The sequence below is a fragment of the Aptenodytes patagonicus genome, chromosome 12, assembly GCF_965638725.1.
Source record: "Aptenodytes patagonicus chromosome 12, bAptPat1.pri.cur, whole genome shotgun sequence".
Taxonomy (NCBI): Eukaryota; Metazoa; Chordata; class Aves; order Sphenisciformes; family Spheniscidae; genus Aptenodytes; species Aptenodytes patagonicus.
Window position 1 is genome coordinate 20,713,114 of NC_134960.1, and position 19,014 is coordinate 20,732,127.

The window sequence follows — 19,014 nt, forward strand, 5'->3', positions numbered from 1 at the left end:
GAGAGAGAGACTAGCTCAAACAGGACTTGTTGAGCTGTAGAGTGGAACCAATGGGTAAAATTCATGGGGCGCGTGGGAGCCTGGACAAAGTGACTGTTGTGGTCAAGGATCATCTTCAATGTTTTTATGTGCCCTGGAGGGTTCGTGCAGCCGCAGGCTGTATGGCTCTTCATGTGCTCCAGCGACCACTGTCCCACTAGCTGCCTCCACTTGGACCTAATTGGCCCCACAGTTAGTGTTTTATGTTTCATTTTATGCAAAAAGGTCAAGAAACTGCAGATGGGTAGAACTTGACATCCTTGTCTCCGGGCCAGGACCTTGGTTAGAACTGGCTGTGATGATTTAAGATGTTGATGACAACAGGGGCTCTGTAGCCACAGAGGTGCGAGCGTCTGTCATGTTTGTCCTGTTCCGCCCCGCTGCACCAGCCCTAACGAAGGAACCTGGCACTTAATATGTGCTAAATTGTTAAATTACCGCAGCTAAATTAGCAGGGCGGTTTATGTTGGAACCTTCAGAAGGAAATTCTGTTAATATTTTTGACGAGCTTCTGTACTAAAATTTCTGAATGCCGACAAGGTGGAAATAAACTGGAGCTGCCTTGCTAAAATCTAATGGGTTTAGATTCTACAGCTCTTTCTGTGCTAATACGTGGTGTAGCTTAAGAGGAACGGATCAACAGTATGAAATTGGTGCTGCTTAGGCTCTAATGTATGCATTGCGTGCTTTTCAGGGCGTTTTACGTAGGACTGCCTGTGGTCTGGTCTCATGAACTGAGTGGTCATTAGTGGAAGCCATCTCTCAGTTTTCCTCTCATCCAAAAGGCATCTGGTCCTCGTGCACCGAGGCTGTTCTGGGCTGTGAAGCCAGGGACAGCAAAGTGGAAGTGATGGGTGGACTCGCTTCAAAAGAGTGCTCCTGCTTCGCATTAAAATGGTAATGTAGGGGCACCCAGGCAGAAGTAAAATAGTACTTCTTGGAATAGCTGAATGTTTGGCTTTCTGCATAATAGATGAGTATATGTCTTAGATCCAAAGATGTTCCTGGAAAAAAATGCCCGTGTGTACAGGGGGGTGCCATGGGTTCAGTAAAATGGTCACGTTGCAATAGGTAAACTGGTGTGAAAGCATCAGAAAGAGCATGCAGCTGCAATTGCAGGTTTATGTCTCACAGCAGGCATTTTGTTCGTGCAGTGCCAGTTGGCAGGTTTCAGATTTTCGGGTGAATCACCCGCTGCGAGGAGCCCGCTGCCCGCCGCGGGGTGCAGGCAGTGCCCACCGCCACCAGCGCGCTTGGAGCTGTGGCTTGGGACAAAGTGATCATGTTCAGTGCAAGCTGAATGGGGACTTTCTAGCCTGACTTGCATTTTGGTTTTCATATCCACCAAGCATGGGAACAGCAAAGTGTTCAATAAGTAAGTAGCATTAATCTTCACTTTATTTAGAGACTTCGGCTTTGATTTTTGAATGTGGAATGAAGAATGGGCCAACACCAGGTCTGCTGAAGGCTGTGGCATAGTCAGAATGAGCTCCTGGTTTTAATTTCAGTCACTTTTCAGTTACCTTTAGTGCTAAGAATCAAATTACTTGATCAGGGAGGTGACAAATCTTCAATAATTCATTAAACTATAATGACATCACAACATCCTAATCTTCCCCCCCATTTTGTTTAATTTTTATTTCTGCTGTAGAGTGGACTCCATATTTTAGATTCAAGGCTGCTCATCCAGGTATTTCAAACCAGCCTGTCACTTGGACAATTGATAACTGGCATACCCTCACTTTAGTGCCACTAAATGGTCTTTCTTCTCAACAGGATAATTATATTGATAGTGGCTTAGAACTTCAGAAATTGGACTGTGGTTGCGTAAAGTGTGTTTCAAAACTCTAATACAAGCTATATTATGCAGGAAAAAAAACTCCCAGCAAAACCAGACCACCACCATTGTTTTATCTAACACTCCCAATTTGATACAAATTAGGATATTTTCGACTTAGTGCCTGCTGAAGAAGAGAGAGGCTGTCACTGCTTCTTGGCCCCTTGCCCTCTCTTTAACAACAGGGCTAATGCGAAACTTGCTGTATCAAACCTTGGTGAAATCCAGCTCTCAGCGGGTGGGCCTGGATACTTACTTGGAAATGTTGGACTTCATCCCCGACAAATGTTTTATAAGGATTTTCCCTTTAAGATAATTGGGTTTTGGCTTTTGACTGCCTGCTCAAGAGCAGCCTTCTGTGGTAGTTGGGTATGAAGGTGTTAAGGGAGCGCTGTTGTATTGGATGTGCAGCCCTGTGGACCGCTTGCATGGTGCTCATGCCTGCAGGTTGAAGGCAGCGTGTGAGATGTTTGCCTTGGGCGATCTCAACAGCCGAGGCCATAGAAGGTTGAGGATTGAAGCAGGGCTGTTCTGGGCTCGATGCAGTGCCAGCCGTGGCGTGGTTGACTGAGCTGGCAGAAAAGAGAAATCTAAAACTCGGAGGTTGAATATGGTCTCCAGCTGATAGGGAGCAAAAAGATGTCTAGATTTATGAAACCATTCTTTTCTTCTGAAAGAAAGCTGAAGAGTGTTAAAGGTAAAATCTTAAGATGTCAGATGTTTCTGTACTGCCCAAACTGGCCAGGAAGAGAGTGCTTTAGCAGGGAGGTGGAGACTTTACTTCTAGTGTGCATAATCACTTAACCAAAAAAACCCCCAAAAACAAACAAACAAAGATGCTGACAGTGTACTTGAATATATTGGTGTTACTTTGAGACCCTGAATACCCATTTACCTCTTTGTCTCTTGTTTTTCAGGCTGGACGCAAAGAAAGAAGTGATGCACTGAACTCTGCAATTGATAAAATGACCAAAAAGACCAGAGACTTGCGCAGACAGGTAATTAATATATAAAGTTGATACTGTTGAGACAAACGAGTGCATTCCTGCATGTTTGCCCTCTTAGAAATATGTTATCTGTTGGTTTGTTTCCAGTGGGCAGTGGGCTTGCCCGCTTGTATTTAGCGAATTAAAAGCTAGAAGCTTCCAGTGCCTGGTTCACAGGGAAGCATGGGGTGGAAATGTAATCCCCCATTAACTGTGTAATAAAGATGTTGGATTCTTAATCATCCTTGTGGCAAGAGAGAGATAAAAAAAACCCCCACCAAACAAAAACTACTCACATTTTATGGATTTTGAACATAATCAGGTATGTTTTATCATTCTGATGGTATTCATGTCAGAGAGCTTATTTTCTTTGAGGACTGTATTTATGTAACAACAATCTTTTGTCTGTTTGGTTTTTAAAGCAATATATTCCCCTTTCAAGTAAATGTGAATATGGATCAAGTTTGCTGAAAAATGTTTTTATTCTAGTAGAAAAATAAAAAAGTTAAATCAGCATGTTGTTTAATCAGCTGAGGGAAAGCAGCAAATTTACTCAGACAAAACCAATATGAGCTGCTAAATCAATGTTTGTGGCCAAACTGGTGACTTGCACTTATATAACTAATCCAGTTTTTAAAGGAGATTTAATTTAAATTGAAGCAAAAAGTGTATAGACAAGACTTAGTGCAGGGAAAGCCTTGACCACACAAAGGAAAAAGGATCAATGACAAAAGTACTTAAGCTTTACGTATTAATACAGTAAAAGGAAAACGGCAGTGGAACACTACTGAAAAATATCTCATTCTTTTCTTTTTCTTTTAGCTCCGCAAAGCTGTTATGGACCATGTATCAGACTCTTTTCTGGAAACAAATGTTCCGCTTTTAGTATTGATTGAAGCTGCCAAGAATGGGAATGAAAAAGAAGTTAAAGAATATGCCCAAGTTTTCCGTGAACATGCCAATAAATTGATTGAGGTAAGATGGTACAAATAAAAATTAAATTATCACTAGTTAAATTAAGGCAAAACTAGGCAAAACACATTTTTCAATTCTGTTGAAACAAATAGCAAATTCTGTAATAAATTTGCTTTTTAAATTTTATTTTAATGAAGTTAAATACAATTTAATATTTAAATATTAAAAAATATATGCTTATCAAAAAGCAGCAGCTACTGTTACATAGCCCATGTAGTTTTAGATGTTATACAACGTGTGTATATTACGCTGTTACCTTTACTTGATTTGTCAATTGGAGATGGTGATATGAAGTAAGGGAGACTGTGACATGACTCTCCTGCCTGTACAATTTGACCCGTTCCTTGAAGCCTGGAGGTTTTTTCTTTTCAGTACAATACTAGTGAATATAAACAGGCCTTTTATGTGAAGACTTGTAGAATGAAAACCTGCTTGTGTGTTTAAAGAACAAACAATGGACAAAGAGAAAACTCGCAATAACAACAAAACTGATCCCTGCCACCTTTTTCTAATAAAAACCCAAAGGCTCTAAAACGGATGTTACTCCAGACTGGAGCTAATCTGTGCGAAGATCAGCTTAAATGGGACCGACCTGTCTTAACTAAAATACATTGAAGATCATTAGTCTACTATTAAATGTAATAGTTTTCCAACAGGCAGCGCATTCACAAAGAGCAACATATGTTCATACCCTGTATTCATAGATACATCTCGGTAACCTTGTCCTCTTGCCGTTGTTTTCGCATGAGAGTTTTGTGCCTGCTGATGCTAAATGCCAAGGAGTAAACATCTATAGGTATTGTTGAAGAAACATGCCACTAAGAATAAACTTCACAAACTCCTCCTGTGCACTTCAGTACGCTTTGAGGCATCAGCTGGCTCATGTGCTTAACCTCAGCAGCTACCTGGGAACAGTCAGATACTGGTTTATGTATTTTTGCTCTCTTGGTATCACTGTGTTTGATAACTGAGTCCGTGTCGCCCAGGCTCATCAGGAATACATTCAACACCGCTTGACAGAATTAATTTACTCAAGAATAAGGCTTATCGAACATCAGTAACAGTAGTTTCTGACTCTTGCTCAATATATTTTTCTCACTTTTTTAAAGCCTTAGGGGCTGTGAGCGTGGTGTGCAACTGCCCGTAGTCTGGGATGCGTCAAGCTAGTCCAGCTCTTCAGAGTTGCTGTCTAAGCAATGAAAATCCTTAATTCTTTGAAAGTATCCGTTCTTCACTTTTGGTCTGCTGCGTTTCAGTGTAAATGCCATCCTCATATAGTTTCAAAGTTATTTTATTCTAAATTTTAAGTAAGTAACATTGTTTGACAAAACAGCAGGCGGAAGACAGTGCTGCTGTGCCCCTGTCTAGGCAGCAGGATACAGCCGTGCCATGTGCAGTAGTGGGAACACTTTGAAGCAAGTTCTGTCTAAAGCTTCCCTTCTTCATGTTGCAAGCCTAATTTATCTAGAAAGTTATTTTTAGGGCTTCTTTACAGGAGAGGTTGACTGGCGTAACAATAGCAGTGCCTATTCTGCCATAGTTCTGCCACCTCTTCAGTGAATGTGTGGTGTCCACACATGGAGTTTATTGGCATAATTACAAAGGAATAATTGTGCTGCTCTCTCCGCGAGCTTCCCTCCTGCCCTTGCCAGGTGAGCCCTTACTCCCTGCCTCTTCAGAATATGTGTACCGTCTGAAAAGCTGAACGGGTGGCTGGCCTCACTGGCATTAAGAGCAGTTTTTACTGACCTTACCTTGTGTGCAAAATGCCAAGCTGCAAATGAGTTTTACAGAACCTGTATTCAGCCAAACAGTCTGTCTTTCCAGAAAGACTATTCCCCTGAAAGTATGCATTAAACAATATTTCTGACTGGCATCAAAAGGTTCTGCTAAAATGATATGCTGCTGCAACAACTTTTTTGAAGGCTTGCTTATTGCTTTTGCTGTCTAAAATGTAACTATAGCTATAGAGTAGCATGATCTAGATGGCTTATAAACCTCTTCCATGAATGTAGATGGATTAATATATACGCTTAGCTTCAACAGAAGGGGAATATTACTCCTGCAGAGCCCTTGTCTCAAGGGGATAGAGTGCCACCGCGGAGTCGTATGCGATGTCAAATTTACTGTGAAGGAAGATGGGTTGGGGTGGGTTGCACTTACAATGTCTCAGTGTGTCTCTGCCAGAATGGAGAAGGATGTTTGTGAGTTCCCATATGATTCTGCTCTCGGGCAGAAAACTCAACTGCAGGTATCCAGAGAAACAATAAAAGATTGTGTAAGAGCAGAACAGAAGATGTTCCACTTGGTGAGATGAGAAGTGATTGCTTCCACCTGTTTTCAGTGGAAGATAAGTGTGCTGGGGAGCTTATCGTAACTACCCTCAGAAGTGCTGCTGAGTGACTCAAGACATCAAATGTGACAAAACAGCTGCAGCGCAGAATGGAGCTGTGTTGTGTATCACGCCGTGATTGACAGGCTCCTGTGTTTTAGATGTAGAAGAGAATGTGTCCTTTCCTTTAATACTAGGCGATGGGAAGAAACGCACTTAAGAGACCTGCTCTGCACTTGCCAGATCCCCATCTGAATTAGTGAGAAGTTTTACACCTTGGATTTAATACCCCTTTGTCCTGTGACCTGGAGGAGTCAGTGCTGCTCTCCTGGTGAACCAGCCACTAGAGGGGACTGTAATTTTTGTTTTGGTTTTTTTTTGACACTAAACTGTTGCAGGTGTTGGCTAGATGGGAGGAGTGGCAGTGCTGGTTCTGCCCTGGATTACCATAGGGAGTTCTTGCTCCTGCAGTGCAGAGGTGTTTATGGGCCCTCCGAGTAGCTGTAAAGAGATGCAAGCACATGATTTGGGTAATTTTATTTTGAAACATTCCCTTCCTGGCAGCAGAGCACTGTCTGCTTTGTGGTTCCTAAAGTCCAGGCAGCCAAATTTGACTAAAAGGTGCAATAACCACAAAAATCTGATTTGCCTGCTGGGTCTGTATCTTCTAGAGAAACCGTACCAAAGCCGTGTCCCAAAGGGCTTCCATCTAATTTGTTTCTCACGTAGTAAAATAATAACCCCCTTATCCTGCCTTTTGAAAACTGAGTAATGGTAAAATAGTAAAATGAGACTTGTCTCAGTTGAATAATACGTTTCAAAGATAGCTTTCAAAATTGCTCTGTACTAACAGTCCATTAACTAGCTAGCACTCTGCCTGAATTTTGTTAAAGGAGTTTAATTCAGGAATTGAGAAACCAATTTACATGCAGCACACAAGAATAACAGAAGAGACAGCATTTCGGGAACCAGTGTAGGAAAAAGTTAAATTCACTTCTGAACTATGAAAGTCTTCCTAATTTACGGATTGTAAAGTATTTACTTGCGTTCCAGTGATTTTTATGATGGTAGGTAAAGTAGCCTTGGGTCTCCAACCTGTAACTTTGCTCTTGAGGAAAGACAGCTTGGCATTGGCATCCTTAGATTTAATGTTCCTCCCTAGAAGAAACTAGGCTGTCCTGCAACTTGGTGCTCAATTTTAATGATGTCACTTAGCACCACACTGACTTTTTGTTCGTCCCAGTCTTTGAAGTGTGCTTGTGCACAAGTTGCCTTTGTACTGCTCCCTGTAGTCACTGCAGTGACTTCTGGCTGTTCTCTGAAAAGTGAAAAAGCCGTAAACGTTAAGAAGAAACTTTTGCTACACTATTGAATGCTTTGACAACCTAACTTTTATTTTTCTAATTTGTCACTGTTTTATACTGTGTAGTTTTAATGGAAAAGTTTTTCAGACCTTAAGAAATTAGGTAGTTAAAAGTTAGATGAGGACAGTGTCCAGGTTAAAATCTTCCAGTAGCTCTTTGTTTGCTGAAGAATATTTTGGAAAGGGAGAGTTTCTAATTCCTTAAAACCAGCAAATAATCTTATCTTGTTCTGGAACCCAGTACCCGTGTGTCAAATGTTTTTCTCAAATTTTATTTTTAAGTCTCTTTCTCAGAGAAACTTTGGTAAGACCAGGGAGGCAAAAGCTCTCAATATTTCATAAGCATCAATTTTTTTCCAATTGCTTTAATTTATCTCAAAAGACTGCTCTGTGCCTTTTTTTATGCTCTGGGTTGTATCTTGCATATGGAGAGATGATTTTCTCATCTTCAGTGAAAACCCATGAACAGATGCAGACTGCAAATTTATTTGCTTGGAAAGAATCACATTTGGGCACTTGCAACTCCATAAGCTATCCGTAGCCTCTCGCACTGACACTTTCCCCTTCTGTTGCCCTAACTGTCTAGCCCGACGTCCTAGAGTAATTCTTCAGACCTCAGTCGAAAAATACCACTCTCTAAAAGCCCAAAGCCTTGCACGCTTGCAACATTTTTATTGCAATTTATCCTGACTTGCCCATACTTGCAGCCTATATATTCTTCAGAGAGTCTAACAGCTGCAGGTTTTTTTTACATGTGAAAGGCTGTTAAAAAAAATCTGAAGTGGGTAAAACATAGCTTCGGTTTAAAATAATAGCTAGCTTTTGGACTTCAGACACAGCAAGGGTTTTGAAAAACTGAGGCTTGCCTGAACTCTGTTCATGAGAGAGAACTTACCCGGGCATAGCTAGTTACCTTTGTGATAAAGGTATGCACTCAGTGTTTGTGCATTTTATACATTTATTAAAAATGAAGCATGGAATTGAAGTATCCAGCAGATCTAGAAATAAATCTGGTCTCACAAGATTATCCTTTGTGTCTATTAGCCACCTGATTTCCAAAGTTTGTACAAAGTTTATAAAACTAGCATCTTTGGAGGTGGGAGTGGACCGGCTTTGCTCATTCTTGAAATATTCTTTCGTCATGCTTGCCATCAAAGGTATGTATCAGTACTGAAAGACAGAGATGATGTATCTTGGGTGAAAAGTGCAGACAAACATAGCACTTGACACCCAAATCAAATATTGACTTGGAATGTTTTTCTGAACCTTTGGGTATATTAATCTCTCAAAACTTGGCATTTTCCAGGCTGGGTCATTTATCAGTCATTACCGTGGTATCTGAGCACTTATTTTTCCTGTTCAGTGAGCTAATTCACAGGGGGGGAAAAGACCTGCAAACTCAAGGTTGTCTTTTACTTGCTTTTAATTTTAAGGTAATTGTGTATAGCAACGGAAATGTCCTTGCGCTATGGTCTGGAGAAAAGAGGCAGGGTTAGTCCAACTCGAGACTAATTTCCCATTTTAAGATGGAGAGCAAAATGTCTTTTCCAAAGAACAAGCACTTTTTCTGTAATTTGTCTATAGATAACCTTGGCAGCAATTTAAAACAAATGTCTTCAGAAAATGACCAGTATAACTCTAATGTGCCCTCTAAAGTCTGACACTCTTCAAGAACCAATGCACTTTCCTTGTAAGTTCATTTTATTAGTCAACTAATTCATAAATAAATTAAATTCTACTTGTAGAACATGCTTTCCTTACATTCATAATCAGTAAAGTAGGAAAGCCTCAGCAGAAAAAAAATTCTTCCATTTTCCAGCAAAACTGGATATACAAATTTAATACATCATACATAAGTAAAGGCAAGTGACCTTTTAATTGGATAACTTTTGTTCTTGTAAGGCTTTTTGTGAGGCCAATCTTCTAATGCCACACCAAATTATGTATGAAAGGGTCTGTAGAATGCTGGTAGAGATTAAAAATCATGTTGGAAGAGGAATAAGAGACTCCAGGATAATCCTTCTATCCAGATTTCATTATAAGTACACATGGGACAAGCAAGATAATCGGTAACCTGACAGTGAAACTGATGGGAGAGATGAAGTGATTGAAGATGAGTTTGCAACCCTCGCATATCTGGACAGCGATCGGGGTGTTCGGAGGCATTCTTCTATTTGAAAGTCATCCTGGTTAGCTGCTGCTGCATGGAGGAGGGGCATTTCTGCCATACCTTTTCCATAGGGGCACTCATTATGTTGGATGATTGTTAAGAGTGTGGGGCTTGGTCTTTAAACACTTGGGCCAAGGGAGATGTGAAGGGTGTAGAAGTTGGAAGTGAATGAGGTTGTGGTTTGAAAAAATGCGTTAATGTCCTTTTACCCCACGAGAAACAGCCCTGTATTTACTCTGTTCCTTTTTCCTTTGGAAACAGAGAGAAGCATTTGGGGAAGGGGGAGTCTCTAAAAGAGGTCAGGAAGTATAAGCCCGGTTGAGTATAGGTGCTGTTGACATGACGTCTTCAGAGGGAGGTAAAAAGCAATAGAGTCCTGGCCTATTTCATTTTTCCAGATATTTGAGTCTTAATTCCAACAGCATTTTAAAGTAGCTTTTTAGGTACAGCTTTTATAGATGTGGCATAAATGTTTTAATTCTTGATATATATAAAAGCCTCGATACATGTCTGGATTTTCATCATCTTAGTCATTAGCAATATTGGAATATTAGTCATGTACTGTCATCAAGGAGTTGCCTGAAGTGTGTGTAGAGCTCATTCCTCTTACTATTTTGTCACCTTCTTCAAGAGCATAATGTACTTACAATTGCCATTAAACTTGCCACGAACAGTTGTCTGAATCGCCAAAAACTGGTTTAAACAGCTAATGATAGGCACCAAGTTGGAAGCCTTTAGTAAGACCATAATGCAGCATGCTCTGAGTGATAAGCAAAATGAGATCGGAAAGAATTATGATTTCTGCTTTGATAAACAGAGAGGCTTTTTTGGATAAGGATAATTATTCAGGTACTGTCCAAATATCACTACTAGAAACACTTTATTTTAAAGAAAAACATTTGTGTTGCTAAGAAGCAGCTAAGGTGAGGATTCGCTTTGAAAGTTTTAGCTTAAGATCAGATCTGCATTACGTACCAGTGGTGTGATTTCTGTCATGGTAGCTCAGATCGACTTGTGTAACTAATGTGTTTTGTGCTTATAACAACATTTTATCACTTTAGCTTGTTTGTCTGAGGAAGGAATAGTTCCCGTGCCAATAGTTACATCTGCTGCTACAGCTGCATCTATGAGGGGCACGGTGCCCACGTAGCACACTGGTATTCCTTTACCAGCTCTGCTCTCTGTCAGGTCTATAGAAAGGATAATTTACCAGTCTGGAAATAAAGGTATTCCTGTACTGCTAGCATTTTACTACCGTGGATATGTTTTATGCTATAGATGTATTGGTTCCCTTCAAACACCTCTTCCCCCTCTTTGATGGAAAAACTTTCCTGTTGGCAAGAGGGAGAAGTGCTCTCCCTTCTGCACTTGCTGCTCAGTAAATGGAGCCCAGTTCAGTTTGTCGAGATGCACAAATTCTGGGTTTGCCCAACAGTGTGAAAAATTCCCCTTCTTCATGAAACCTTGACAACAGGTGGAGTTGCACTCTGTTGGAGAAGGACATTTCCTCCGGGTATGGAAGGCGCTCGCCAGTGTTGAACAGAGCTTTTGTGGGACAGCTGTACCTAGAATGGCACCAGGTAGCTGGAGAGGTAGTTGGAGACAGCTCGTTTAGGCTGAGAGCCAGATGCAAAGCTGTATTCTTTAGCTAGATTTTTAGACACACAGACACAACTTAAAAGGTGCAAGTTTTGAGATTTGATCCCAAAAGAAAGGTGGTTACCCATGAAAATATTAAGCAATTGCCTCAATATTATAGGGAGCAGAAAGCACACAATATATTGTCTCTGATCCCCTTCCTCTTTCAAGCAGTTGCCAGCCTGTTGAAATAAAAAACCTGAACCCCCCGTTTCTCATTGTCTAAAACTTTTGAATCAAAAATGGAAACATTTTGCTTGCCAGTTTTGTTCCATCTAGCTGAAATTTCCCCTCCATGTGTTTATAACCAGACTTGAAATTAAAATTGCTCTCGTGTTCTGCATGAGGTTGCAGAACTCTGGAAATAGCAGTTAGCTCAATTTTAGTCCATCAATCCCCTCAGTGCTTTACGTCTGGAGTTTTTCTTTGTGGCTTGTTTTAAAGATTTTTACTATTTTAAGTTAATACATTGGGGTTCTGTTGCCCACAACAAGCTCTTGCAAGGTACATTCTGTGGAGCTGCAGCCACTTGCAACTACTTAAGTCATATAAAATCAGAGTAATTGACAGCGTGACTCCCGGTAGCTTGCTCCAGAGTCCCTATGGACTTGAACCAAAATTCTCCTGCTGTCCCTACATGCATTAAAAAAGTGAAACTGTTTTCTGTAATTCATAATTGGCTATGCCTCTGCAAAACTAGTGAGTTTATAGGATTACAGCTACAATGCAGACTTCTCCCTCATGCAGTACCTATTAGGACTGGACATTAAAATGCTCACATTTGTCTTTAATATTGTAGTGTATGAGTGAATTAATAAACGTATGGACTTACTGAATAATAAAAGCCTTTTTTGAGGGATGGAAATTACATAATTGACACATCTCTTCTGAGAGTCCTCAGTTGCCACTTAGTTTTGCCAGAACAGTTGTTTCTGCACATAAAGTAATTTCCTGGGCTTTGACCGTCACAAAGTGAATCTGGAGTGTTTTCTTAATGTGGGGGAGGAAGAAATTAGATGTGTTGTTATTGAATTTTGTGAGAATATCAGATACACTTTCCTTTAGCAGGTCCTCAAGAGGAAAATGTTGAATTGACTGCCTGTCCATTCTTTTTTTTTTTTTTTTGGGGGGGGGGGATTTAAAATGGGGGATTTTAAGCTGCTTAAAAGTGGTAATTTGCATTCCCAGAGAAATTATAAAATAAAAATAAATAGAACAAGAAGTTGAAATTTTGAAGTTTAATCAGAAATTAAAATGCCAGGAACACCTTTGAAAAGCTTTGTTTCCATGCTGTTTAAATTCCCAAATTTTCTGTGTATAAATGAGTATGTGTGTCATTTTTGCACAGGGGCTTGTGAGCATCAGTTATGAGAGGATACTGGTTAATGTTAAACTGAAAAGTTGAGTTTTTCAATAGGAAGACCGTGTGAAAGCTCTTACTTCTGCAATGCTATTTTTACAGCTGCAGTTGCAAATGAGAGTAGTCAGACTCTTAGAATTCAATTTGTGGATGTTTGTCTCCTGCATAGCGATACATAATCCTTATTTATAACAATGCTGTGTGGCAGAGACAGCTCTGACAATTTTAAATTATGCAATAATAAACACATTACAGACCCTTCCTTGGATTACACCATTGCTGGATGATTGCATTCAGCACCCGTTTAGGAGGGCTTTGTGTATTTGACTTTCTGAAGAAGCTGTCCTAAAAACATGACCTGTAAACAAGGAGGAAAAACTTGGTGTCGCTTCTCTGAAGTCAATCCAGGTGCACGAAGCAAAGACTTTAATACAACCCTTCTGGGTCAGCCTTTGAAATCCTTGAAAAAGAAGATGTAATGAGTTAGAGAGTATAGTTCCTTTTTTCTCGTGTTTTTTGTGTCTCTTACTGAGAAAGCAATTTTCAATCCTTTAATAAACAGTTCCATGTAAAGTAACCCCTCTACCTAAGCTAGGATGTCAGTGCAAAGAGAAAGTTTAACAAGTACAAAGCTGTAGCAGTATGTCTCGATTATTTTCAACAGTGTGATTTAAGATGATTAGCGATGACCCCAATCTCATGTAGTTGAGGCTGCTCTAGTCTTTGAATTGCTGGAAGATGTGGCTCCTTAGTCATTATCTGAACAAATTTCAAGTTAAAAAAAAGAAAATAATAAAAACGCATTTCAGGTGAAAAAGGTAAAAACTGTGTCTTGTCAAAGGCGGCAGTTGTCTACAACAGCTGACAACACAAACAGACTGACAAATTGTCACTAATGGAGGAAAAAACTGCTTTAGAAATGTCAAGATTTTTCCTGATTTAAAATTAGTAAATTCTGACGAATCAAAATAACTAGAGTTTGAGATGGAACCACTCTGTGACAGATGGCACAATATTTTTTTATATTGGAATTATACTTTCCTGTTAACGTAGTCTCGATTGACCCTTTGCACTGAGATGGTGCCTACCTCTAGAAGGAACCATTAAGTAATGCCTCCTCCAAAGGCACCATCTCATCTTGCGGAACTCTGATGTCATCGTTAATACCAATCAGATTTGAGTTTCAAAAACTGATCAGTGCATGAAACCCACTTTCCAGATCAGTTCGTCCAGCTTTGAGTTTTACTGGGCACCAGCTCATTAGTTCAGTTTGTAGAAACGTCTGTGTCTGTGCACTTCTCGCTACTGCTCGGTGCATTTGTCACTGGGGGTAAATTTGAGCTCATTCATCTAAACATCAGCAGCTGCTTTGGGTCCGTCCTGCCTTTTGGGATACATGAAGCCATCTCTGGGAGATGGTTGTATACTTTATGAACTATGAGAGCCTTGATACTGCATCAAAAAGATGCTTTTAAATTGGCCTGTCAGTGCTGCAAGAGGTCTCTCTGAACCGTGTCAGTCTAATTTCTCTAGTCTGTCTTCATTCCCTATGTATTTTAAACTTTTTTCAAGAGATTGCTTGTTATGGCTGATTACATTATTTGCGATTTTTTGTCTCCTTTGCCTGTGCCAGTGGTGCTTATGTGAAGGGGCTTGATGATATTGAATGGTAAGAATGAACAAATGCAGCGGGAATTCAATTGCTATTTTGCTCTCAAGCACAAGTGTTCTTTCTAAATTAAGTCTGACCGCTTACTATGTCAGTCAGCTACGTTGTTGGAGACAGAGAAACGATTTAAGGGAAATTTTTGTTTGCTTGAGGTGCTCTATTTTATTTGGAAGTTTTAGAAATGTATGGTTTTGAAGTGCTCTGCATGCTTTAAAACAAATTTGGCCGTAGTTGATCTTCATCTCAGCTGCAAAATCCTAGGTGTTATGTGTACCTGTCAAGTAACTGGCCAGCAGTACCCTATCCTCTCTACAGACAGGGAGTTTGGAGTTATTTGTCAAATATCACACAGGAATTATTGATGATTCAATAATCATTGATGGGTTGATTATTGAACCATATGGTTCAATATCGTTGAATAATGGGTTCTTTCAGGTACTCTTAAAATTAAATTTCTTCATCATACAACCATCCACCTCAGCTGGTACATGCAATTTTAGAATTCATGCTGTAGAGCATCTGATAATTAATGACAATTTAAAATACCTCATTGTAATGTCATTTACAACTTGATTAATTAGTTGACATAGCTCTTCTTAAATTTCAAATTTAAGAGGTTTGTGAATGTTTTCCAATAGTTTGAGAGAGTCTTCCCATGGATGCAGTAAATGCTGGATTGCTGTGAATTTAGGGCCATGTCCTGCAGCGCTCTAAAGTTGTCTCCGCTGCTGCCACATCCCTGCTTTGCTCTGATGTTCAGCAAATAGTTTGCTGGGAAGTTTGTGTGCTAATCTGGCAGAGAAGCTAATCCACCAAAGCGAATAGCTTTCTTTTGGACAAGCATGCTGAAATGAAGTGTTGAGATTTGGAGACGCAGCAGTAGGATGGGATGTGGCAGCCAACAGTTGGATTGTCTTAAACTGCCAAAGACCCTCAGTCAGGGAAGCACACACGCTTCTTTCATAAGGGTTGGCAGTCCCAGTCAGGCAATTTCTAAAGAAGAATTGCCATCAGTGAGGTATTCAGAAGAAAAATTACTGTTCAAAAATGACTGTGCAAAAAAGCAAAATTTCATCGTACCATGGCAGGGACACTCAATTACAAACTTCTTTGCCTCTCTGTATTCAGACAGAGCGGGGTTTCTGTGCGCTTGATTCATCACACTTGGCTTGAGAGAGAGCACAACATCTCCAGATATCGGAGAGGCTGATTCTGTAGTGCTTCAATGTCGCTTTTATTCAGCCCCTACTCAATAGAGCTTTGTGTTCTTCTCGCTCCTAGAGATTGTAACTGCTGCTGCGGAGGCAGAAATGATGTGGAAATATGGACCATAAAAAATATTGGCAAACTGGTGTTCCTCAAAAATATGACCTGTGCTTAAAACAACAGCAAAATCTTTATTTGACTTTTAAATCATGGCATCTTATTGTCTTTTGATTTTTTTGAGCCTCTAAACGAAAGCATAATATACTGCAGCTCGCTGTGAACTAGGGATTTAAGATATGGCAAATCTACAGGGGAAAAAACCCTATGTTCAAAATAAAATCCCTTTCTGATAGGGCGTTACAGAGAGTATAGCTGTTTGGCGGCAGTGCTGTGCAGAGAGGAACTGAGCTGGAGGCTGTAGCAAATGTGGTAACAGAAGGGAGGGAGAAGAGAGCCTTGGCTAAGCTGGGTGCAAGCTGCATGACCTTGCAAGGAGCTGAAGACTTACTGCAACTCCACCTCTTAATGTGTAGGCCTTGTCTACGAAGACTAGTGGAAAAGAAAGTTGAGGAGTTGGACGCTAATATTCCTGAAAGCTGGCAGAGTTTTCTATGTTGTGTTGATGCTGCCTGGTCTTTCTCTCAACTTCAGTTTGTTTTCATCTAAATATATGCCGTTGCATCTGTTTACTTGGTGGTTCAGTGTTGGAAACATACCTCTCTTCTTGACAGCGCATGACTTTGTCTTTTGCAACTTGATTTGGAACTGGAGAGAGGAAGAGGCTGAGCGCTTTGCAATGGGAACTTGCTTTTTGGTCCCAAAATTAATAATGGGATTGATGAAAAACACCGTTCAAGTATGTTGGCATGTGGTTGACGGTTTGTGGGACAGTAATGTATTCTGTGTGGGAACATCTGTCATAAGGGAATGGCTTGGGGAGGGGGAAAAGCACACGATGTAGCTGCAGATACTACTTCAAAATGACTTGTATACGAATGCACGGGATAGTTTAATTAAAGGGAGAATGGAATTTCCCCAGCTTATGGAGAAAAGTACATGGAGAAATCTGGTTCACTGGTGTTACTGAGCATCTGCTGGCTTGTGATGATGCTTTTACAGCACATTTACTGGGGGGTTTTGCAGGTTGCTCTGTCTCTGAAAGGACAGTACTCGCTGTTCATCTCGGTTCACTTTGTGCTATTTTTACACCTTTCTGTGTTCAAATGGCTCAGAATAACATGCTTGTCATTCACCTGTCAACTAAGAAATGTAACTTACTTCCCCTGAGAGTAGCTCCAATATGAGGAATATCTTCAATTACCAAAAAAATCTGTGCTGTCCCCTTCCTGTGTGCTCTTAAAAAGCAGGTGTTTACAAAAGGTCCTCTGTTTCAAGATGACCTAGTTAAGGGTGCTGCTGTGCAGCAGGTCAAGGTTTTGGAGTAAAGTTTTTAGCATCACGAGATGCTATTCAGATTTTGGAGAAATCAGCAAGTGGTTTTATTCGATGAATCACGGCATAAATGGAGGGCTGGAGGAACACGTGCCTGATACCAGAGTCTTTGACTAGATAAGAAGTACATCAAGTAGTTTAAGCCGATGCATTCAAATACCTGTATCCTGTCGCAGAGGTGCACTCTGTGCAACACCAGCAAAACAGCTTGAGCTTTCCGACACCACTGCACCGCTTGGCTTGATGAGCCTCCAAGTCCTTTTGCATTAACACGCAGCAGGATATAGAAATGTTTCAAGAAAAAGGGAGCATCCCTATGCTTACAGACATGAGAAGACTTAATCCTCTGCATGGGAGCTGGACTGGTTTTTTAATTGTGTGATTGCTGCTGTCTCACTTGAGTGGGAATGGGCTTTTTAACTGTAACTTCAAGTGCTGCCAATGATGCTCTTGTACATTTTACTGGAGAGAACTTAACCGAATCAGTGGTAAAAATGATCTGTCTGTCCTGTTTGACTGTGCTTTTATGATCTGATGTGTTACTATTTTATGGCCAGAGAAGGAACAGATGTCATTAGTGGTTTCAAAATTGGTTAGAACTGAACAAATGTGGATGCTTTGTATTTCATGATGACTTACTGCTGGTCACTGGGGGCATGTAAAAAGTTTCCTACAGAGGGAAATAAAACCCAATTCTAACAGTTGTGTTTTGTTTTCTCCCACCTCTGACACAGGTTGCCAACTTGGCCTGTTCCATCTCAAACAACGAAGAAGGTGTGAAATTGGTTCGCATGTCAGCCAGCCAGCTTGAAGCCCTGTGCCCCCAGGTAATGAAGAGCGTAAGAACATAAGACACACCCTAATAAGTTGGGCAACTGGTCCTGCTTAGTATGTGTTCTGGCCTCTTGGTGTCTGTCTACAGACTTGCTGCAGGACTTTTTCTTTAATATATGTAGAGAATGAAATGCAGTGTAGGCATCAAGACTTAGACACTTTAAAATATATGACAAAGTAATTAGTGATACGAATGGGTCTTTTTTACATAACAGCTCTAATTTTGTTTGGGCAGGGTGTTCTAGTGACCTGCGAGACAGTAAACTGGTGAAGCTTCAGTGGTTTACTGTACGCATTCATGTTGCAGGAAGATGTCTTGTGAAGGCACTACCACTGCTCCTGTGCATGCTGTAAGATGAATTATAGATACATCATCTTTTTCCTGAGTAGAATATGAATATGCCAAAAACATCTTCTTGATAGAGTAGGATCAGAGGAAGCTTGCTATGCGTGAAGAGTTTGAACCTGGCTGAGACTACCTTTTAATTAATAACTTTTTAATGGAAACAAGGAAATTAAGTTTCTATAAGCACTAGATTATCCTCTTCCATTTTGACAGCCCTGATGTTTTAAATGTCAACAACTAGATACTTGGATGAACTCCTGAAGACTACAGTGCACTGTCAATTCTTGTCGTTTACATTTTTTAAAGCAACAGGAAATTCAGATCTAAAACATACAAATAAGCTGGTTTTGGTAACGAGGAGCTAATGGAAATAAGTACTCAAAAAATTGGTCAAATGGCATTTTATGAAAATAAGGTGTATTGTCCCAGGATTATTTGGAATTTGTTCAGGTTTTCTCATATATATTGGTCCTTTTAAAACCAGTCGAAAGGAAGAGAGAGATGTACACCTGTACCCGCCTCAGCAGGAGGGGAATTTTGAGGGAATAGGTGAAGATAGTGTGAAGAGCAGGACTATTTTACCTTTTCTATTACCTTTAAGTAATAGTGCTATTAAATAGGTGAAGATAGGCACCTGAACATAAAACATTAAATACTATCTAGGAGGCCTTTTGGCATCCTGGGGTGAACTTCTGTGGTTCCCACTCCTGGATCAGACCCTGGGGCTGGTGCATCAGCTGCATTGGCTGTGCAGTTCTTTGCCTCCCACGTCTGGGGCCAGTGGTGTGTATGGCTTGTTAAAACCGA

At 40.4% G+C, this 19,014-nt stretch overlaps 1 protein-coding gene across 1 annotated transcript in view; it reads left to right on the forward strand.

Annotated features, from left to right (window-relative positions):
* CTNNA1 (catenin alpha 1) overlaps window positions 1-19,014 on the forward strand; it is a 121,116-nt gene that overhangs the window by 69,376 nt on the left and 32,726 nt on the right. Inside the window, exons 8-10 of the mRNA XM_076349644.1 lie at window positions 2,794-2,874; window positions 3,685-3,837; window positions 17,762-17,854. Of these exons, the coding sequence (XP_076205759.1) occupies window positions 2,794-2,874; window positions 3,685-3,837; window positions 17,762-17,854 (327 nt within the window). The remainder of the gene's footprint in view (window positions 1-2,793; window positions 2,875-3,684; window positions 3,838-17,761; window positions 17,855-19,014) is intronic.